Raw genomic sequence first — 6,817 nt, forward strand, 5'->3', positions numbered from 1 at the left:
GTTTCGGAGGCGTACTCCGTCATAATAATACAAATTATGTGTCGTGATTATGTTGGCTGTTTAACGCGGTTTTGAACTAATGTATGATGTACCTGGAAAAATCACCAATTACACATAACCACTGCATATACTTATCATGAAAGTAAGGACATTTATATATCTTGCTGCAAGCAGTCTCACACACTGGAAAAATGATTCTCGTCATCAGCAATGTCAAGGCAGAGTGCTATCAAGATGGCATTCTGCAACTAGTGGAAATCCCATATTCTCACTTTAGCACTGAACTCTATCATACAAGATAACATGGCTAAGACGCATTATGACAGGAAAGAAATAATCTACCAGACAAAAAGTCCTTACATTTTGTTCTAAGATAAATGACAAAACACACCTAATACAAAAAACGGTAGAACCACCATCTCTTTCACCAGCAATCCACGAACACAGCTGATGCTGTGACAGCTTTAATAAGGGAGCAAGAAAAGGAAATAAACACACAGCAAGGCACTTGAAAACTTTAATGGTATTTATAAACCATGTTGTGCTATAATACAGTCAGCAAGCTCTCACTCCACAGAGCCAGGGCCAGGTTGAGTTTGTCCTCCTGTGTGGGTAGCTGGAGCTGAGACACAGGCAGCTGCTCCGCTTGTTGGAGCTGCTGGATGGCCTGGAGGTGGGACAAAGGAAACTGCAGACCCTGAGGGGACGGCGGTACAAAGAAATGGGTTAAAGTGAGAAAACAAATCTAATGCGTACGTCAAAGCCGGCACATTTGAAGCACACTTCTGAAAGTGGGACCGGGTGGTGTGCACTGAAGGCTATGACCAAGGGACAAATGTGATTTCCTCCTTTTCCTGTTTAACTTTGCAAAAGCTCTCACACACACTCACCCCCCTGCAAGACCCTGGAGTGTTTACTGAAGAGATTAATCATCATGCAGTTGCACAGAGTCCTTTCATTATTCCTCTTAAAACCAATATGAACTTTCTTCCCTGAGAGAAGTTGTGAAGGCAACTGGAATGATGAGGTAACTTCCCTATAAGAGCCAACTGATTAATGCTGATCTGAATAATGTTTTTTGCATTGGTTGTTCATTTTCCCCATCATGTTATTGAATAAAATTAACTGATCACTGGTTGTACAGGCAAATAATCAAACAAGAACTTTGAAGGCCCAAGTGGAGAAAGATTCAATGTGAACAGCGGTTGAACTTGTGGAATAGAACAGTACCAAACTAATCAGTCATTACCCTCCACTGCAACAGCTAGACAGCAGGGGTTAGCAACCATGGGCCTACCTTGGAGACGTTCTCCTCCTCTTCCTCATCATCAACACTTTCACCCATCATGTGGCACTCCCTCTGGTTCTTTAAAGAGTGTAGAACAAACACAACCAGCTGCGTGGCCGCGTCCTAGAAGAGGTGCACCAAGAGCATCAACAAATCCAGCCGTTTGTCAGAATATATTAAGATATCATGATGATGACGACGACGACGATGGCGACGACGAAGACGAAGACGACGACGACGACGACGACGACGACTAGACTTACTGTCGTCTCTGGGCTGGGCTCCACTGTTACCACCATGTGTTCTTTAAACTTTAAACACACTGTATCCTGTAAGGCAGGTATCTTCCCAGCTGTGAAACACACACACACACACACACACACACACACACACACACACACACACACACACACACACACACACACACACACGCACCTCAATGTGTTTAGTGTATGCAAGATATATTCGAGTGAAAACACCTATATTATTGCTGAATGTGTGGATATACTTTAAACAAAAAAAAACCCAACAGGACTCATAGACACTCACATGGTGCCAGCTGCTCAGGCTGGCATGACGGCGGCAGTCTGTTCATGATGAAATCTCTTTTCATGTGAGAGGGGCGAACTTCATAGGTCCCTTTCTCCATTTCATCAGCGAGAGATCTGAGGGCAGTAGCCAGACGGGTTCTGAAGTCTCGACTGTCTCCGGAGCCCTTCGGAGACAAGGAACACACAGCCGCAAAAACTTGAGGATAAGCTGGTTGCTGCTGTGTGAAAGAAGCCAGATCCACCAATCCAGCCATCCATCCATCTTCCACCACTGCTTCTCCTGCACTCATGGTGCAGAGGCCAATTACAGTTGTTCTGATTTTATTTTATTTTATTTTTTTTTTTTTAAACATTCTGGATCTTTGTGTACAGTCCTGATGCTCTCCAAGTGAGTCTCAGCCCAGTAATATTGATGATACATCAAAAGATTCACATCTGCATTTTCTGCTTAGACTTTCTACATGTGAAAGGGTTAATCTTCATGTTTTTACCTGTAAGAGTTGTCTGGGCATGCCTTCTCTCAGACTGACTGCTGTCTTACTGCTGTCAAACAAAAGATTTGGAAAAATGTCCAACAGTACATGTCCCCATGACCTGTCATTGGGACACAGATTCAGAATAAAGTTAAAACGGTTTTAGATCATGAAACAACAATTCATACTCTTTTCAGAAACATTGACATTCATATTAGATAATCCCTGTAACATTTATAGATTATCTGAGCTGCTACATCAGACTGTGTGACAATACAAAACACACATTGTGATTTAAACAACTGCAGCAGTCCGCAACAATAGACAACAATAATGTTATTGTCTATTTAGAATTACCAAAATGATTTTTTTAGCCTGATGCACAACTGTAGTGACTGATTCTAAAATATATTGTCGTTTACTTAGAATCAAGGTTAGCAGCAGTTTAGAAGTGACGGCTATACAAAGAATCATACGTTCTCTGGTAGGTGCTAATAGTCAGGTGGGTAGAGTGGTCCACTCCTGCAGGTGTGCTGGCTTGATGGATGGTTCCTCGTGGAAAATACAGCAGATCGCCCTCCTGTGGGTGGAAGTTCATATCCTCTAAATTATTATTCATAAGCAGAGAATTTTTTTGTGGCCATGGTACGTTCACAGAAATACCTTCAGTGTGATGTCATGAGTGGGGTTGCCTAGTGTCTCCCGTGGTACCACACTGTATTCTGTTGCCAGCGGAACAACAGGACTGTAGAGGAGCCAACGTTTCTGGCCCTCCAGCTGAAGAATGAACACCTGTGGAAGCAGAGGGGCTAAAGTCACAAACCAGCTCAACTTCAGGTCCTCCCCAAGTAGACACTGCTTTGTGGCATTGAATTACATTTTTAAAAGGGGTAAACAGTGGGGAAGAAATGCTATTTAAGTGGCATGAATATGACATGGTTGTTGGTGCCAGATGGGCTTTAAAACTGCTAATCCAGTGGAAATTGGGATGCGTGGCCATTACTTGGGTTTACACAGAATGGTCCAAGAACAACTGAAGATTAAAATAGGTTATAAAACAAATATAAATTAAGACTAAAGCACAATGAATAGTTGGCAGTCAACAATCGTTGGCTGGAAACAACCTTTTAGAAGAATGAGGAGATGGGAATCAAAATGGAGATGAAGCAATAGATCGGCTGTGGAAAGTCATAGAAATGAATAAATGCAGTGATGTGGTAATTGTTAATACCTCAACATCATCGTAGTGCGGTGGGAGGCCCTGCGACTCCTGTGGAGTGATGTAGACATTAGATCCTACCAAGGCCCCAAAGAAACTCTCCAGCTTCTCCTGGATTCTCCATAACTCATCCTGTCGACGGTGGGAAGAGAAAAATCCAGAGAAATGTTCACAGGACAGTCGGCAAACATTCTTTTTGTGTCATTTTGGCTTCTTTTTATTTCCTCTATGTTCATTTTCAATACTGTTACTGTGTGTGTGTGTGTTGTGAGGTACATTTCGTAGTGACAATATAATATATTATGCATACACCTTATAGAAATGTATTCAAAATTTATATCTATAAACTGTAGCTGGCATCAGCTCACAACATGAAGACACAGGCACACAAAAATAAACTATACCAGCCACCTCGTGGCGCTATTTGGTATTGCAGCATCACCGCTTTAGGATACTCTGTGTGTACCACAGCTGTCTAAACTGCTGAATCTGTAATAATACTGTAATAACTAATAATCCCACTCGTAATTCCATAACTACTAAAACCACTCAACGAGTAGTTCCTGAACTGGCCTGTGTGATCAAACTCTTAGGTCACAAGCTCTTCCTATAGAAAATATCTGTCAGCTATTACACCCCCAAAAAACAAACAAAAAAAAACAACAACTACTGAGTCTGTGACATTAAAGGTCCCATATTATGCCACTTTTCCACTTCTTAAAATAATTCTCAAATGTGTAAAAGACCTGTCTGTGACCTGCATTAGTCAAAATTGACTTTGGATCTAATATTTTTGCTGTCCCTAAATCAGCAAAAAAAACATATAAGTATATGAGGGGGAAAACGTAATAACTTATTTGATTACGTGGTTACGTATAACTTATTTCTTTTGGTTTGTAAACTCCAAGTCTTTCTCACAAAAAAGACAGATTTCCATACCTGCCATTCTCACCTTGAACCTCTGTGGCTGATGGAACTGGACTGTGGCCTTGTTCTGAGCAAAGAACTTGGTGAGGTCACCGGCTTTGACCCTCCCCTCCTTGTTGAGAACCTTTTTCTTGCCGTTGACGCAGCGGACGACATTGACATCCCTGCAGAACTCCAGACCCTGAGAGCACAGGCCGTGCAGATCACCTTGGCGGAAGAGAGAGCGGTAGTATGAGACAGTACTGGTGTCAGTCCTCTGGAGGTGAAGAGGTTTCTTCTCCCAGTAGTCCCTGAAGAAGACCTCTGGCTCCAGAGGCTCAATGAGGCTCCTGAACAGGCTGGCTGGACTGTCGAAACACAGCGGGGATGGAGCGTCATCCACCCGGCTCTGTTTAGGAGGCAGCTGCTCATCTTCACCTCCAGGCCTCTTCAAATTCTTAGTTTTGCTTTTCTTTGGCATTTTTGCTCTGAGGAAAAGATGGGCAATATCGATGGAAAAAACCCGCACAACTCAGGTGTTTGGCATAATATCTAATGTGATTATTCGATATTATTTGCAATATGACCGCGTTTTACTCACCACTGAAGAAATGGCGCCTCAACGTGGACAGAAGCGCTCTTTCAACTTCGAAGAGTGTTTGTTCGGTGACTGTCAGCTTCGTTGGCTGAGAGGACAAGTACGTTGCACTGAAAATCCTAAAAACTGTAGAGGCCAGACAGAGCAAAACCCACGAGTTGTCGGCAAGAACTTGTGGACGCGCGCTACGTCATCAGCATGCGCCCACGACGAGAAACGTAGAAGAAGAGATTTTGCACATGCCCGAAGCCCGTCGACAAGCGCCGGCTGGTATGAATTGACAACTTTTGTCATTTGCTGTCAGTGTATGTATTTGTAATGTTAGCCATTGTGGGGTTGACCTATACAAATTTGATATTGTTGAGTGATAGTTATCTTTTAGCAAAGCATTATTTTATTTTATTTTTACTTGCGCTCCTTTGTTTGTTTTTTATCAAGCAGCTAACGTTAGCAAACGTGTTCATTCGATTTGTCAACTGGACATGGAAGCGCGATTAAAATCACTAAAATAATCAACAAATAAAAATACAATAAAATATTTATGTTGCTGTGTATTTGTACTACTGTGTATAGTAGCAGTTAATTGTCCTAAATGTTTGTTAAATGCCGATTCATGGAGGAGTTTATTTCCGCAATAGTAACATTTTGTCTTTATTTCGTTGCCTACAACAATTACCTTGTCTGTCACTGCTAGATTTCAAGTTCAGAACCTTTACAGTCTTTCAATTTAATAACTTCTTTCATGATCCAGGCATTGCAACATGGATTTCATGTACGGTCGACTGGGCTTGGGTGTAGCAGCCGGACTGGGCTGTGGGCTGCTGCTTGGTTGGCATCTTGGGGCCCGCTCCGTTCCTCCAGCCAAAGACCCGACGGCGGCGACGGCCAACGGCGCTGTTGAAGCAAGTGTGATGGGAGATGGAGGAGAGTTCAAAATGATACTGGTGGTCCGAAACGACTTGAAGATGGGCAAGGGCAAGGTGGCCGCCCAGTGCTCCCATGCCGCTGTGGCAGCATACAAACAGGTGCAGCGCAGGAACCCTGAACTTCTCAAACAGTGGGAGTACTGCGGTCAGCCCAAGGTGGTGGTGAAGGCTCCCGACGAAGAAACCCTCGTCAACCTGCTGGGTCAGGCCCGAGAGGTCGGCCTCACCGTTAGCCTGATTCAGGACGCAGGAAGGACACAAATCGCACCGGGGTCCCGCACCGTGCTGGGTGTGGGTCCAGGCCCGGCGGACCTCATTGACAGAGTCACGGGGGGTTTAAAGCTTTATTAGGATTTCACTTTGTCTTTTGCACTTTAAATTCTTTGTCTGTTGATTTAAAAACACATTTAACACACACAGTTGCTTAAAGTGAGTTTCTATTTTTATACAGCAGTAACCTGTTTTAGCATCGAGGTAGTAGTTTTGTGACTCTTTAACTGCTTCTCATGCTGCATGAACTACAAAAACACCAAATAGAAAAACTGCTTATGTCAACTGCCCACAACAACTTGTCTGCTGAGGTCTGAAAAAAAAAATCATGCTCAGAATAAATGCCATGTTAAATCAAATAGCTTTTTAAAATCAAGGAAACAGTTTGACTCATTGATTAGTTTGCATTGTTATTGTTTAGTGTCAAGAATTATAATGCATACAAATAAAACCACATATAAGATAGTAGTTCCTTGGAAATTTCTTTGGAAACACGAACATGTGTTGCTGTTTAGGGTATTTATTACATCTCTCATGACCACAGCACAATCTAGACCAGGGGTGGACAAGCTTTTTGACTGGGGGG

The 6,817-nt window shown here is 42.8% G+C and overlaps 2 protein-coding genes across 3 annotated transcripts; one reads left to right on the top strand and one right to left on the bottom strand.

The window, feature by feature from the left end:
• Positions 1–503: 503 nt before the first annotated feature.
• On the bottom strand, positions 504–5,175 carry riox2 (ribosomal oxygenase 2). Its single transcript, XM_076020089.1, has 10 exons — positions 5,039–5,175; positions 4,484–4,925; positions 3,544–3,663; positions 2,976–3,104; positions 2,789–2,892; positions 2,331–2,433; positions 1,838–2,003; positions 1,552–1,640; positions 1,298–1,411; positions 504–697 (listed from the first exon to the last, which is right to left on the bottom strand). Exons 2-10 carry the CDS (start codon positions 4,916–4,918, stop codon positions 545–547), a joined length of 1,413 nt encoding a protein of 470 aa, XP_075876204.1. The 5' UTR covers positions 4,919–4,925; positions 5,039–5,175; the 3' UTR covers positions 504–544.
• Positions 5,049–6,590, top strand: ptrh2 (peptidyl-tRNA hydrolase 2). 2 transcript variants are annotated; one of them, XM_076020090.1, is made up of 2 exons: positions 5,049–5,305; positions 5,787–6,590. In XM_076020090.1, the coding sequence occupies exons 1-2, from the start codon at positions 5,049–5,051 to the stop codon at positions 6,310–6,312; spliced, it is 783 nt and encodes a 260-aa protein (XP_075876205.1). In that variant the 3' UTR covers positions 6,313–6,590. The 2 variants fall into 2 exon arrangements, with proteins under 2 accessions (XP_075876205.1, XP_075876206.1); XM_076020091.1 differs by having other exon boundaries at positions 5,268–5,340.
• The last annotated feature ends 227 nt before the right edge of the window (positions 6,591–6,817 follow it).

This window comes from Nelusetta ayraudi, unplaced genomic scaffold (assembly GCF_046127955.1).
Source record: "Nelusetta ayraudi isolate G7.1 ecotype Tasmania unplaced genomic scaffold, CSIRO-AGI_Nayr_v1 ptg000011l, whole genome shotgun sequence".
Taxonomy (NCBI): Eukaryota; Metazoa; Chordata; class Actinopteri; order Tetraodontiformes; family Monacanthidae; genus Nelusetta; species Nelusetta ayraudi.

Coding starts and splice junctions, on each gene's coding strand:
- riox2 (XM_076020089.1), bottom strand. CDS start 4,918: ATGCCAAAGAAAAGCAAAACTAAGAATTTGAAGAGGCCTGGAGGTGAA. Junction 2,893..2,975: donor CTCATGACATCACACTGAAG/GTATTTCTGTGA, acceptor TTCCACCCACAG/GAGGGCGATCTGCTGTATTT. Junction 1,412..1,551: donor AGCCCAGCCCAGAGACGACA/GTAAGTCTAGTC, acceptor CACCTCTTCTAG/GACGCGGCCACGCAGCTGGT.
- ptrh2 (XM_076020090.1), top strand. CDS start 5,049: ATGGCGCCTCAACGTGGACAGAAGCGCTCTTTCAACTTCGAAGAGTGT. Junction 5,306..5,786: donor CCGTCGACAAGCGCCGGCTG/GTATGAATTGAC, acceptor TTCATGATCCAG/GCATTGCAACATGGATTTCA.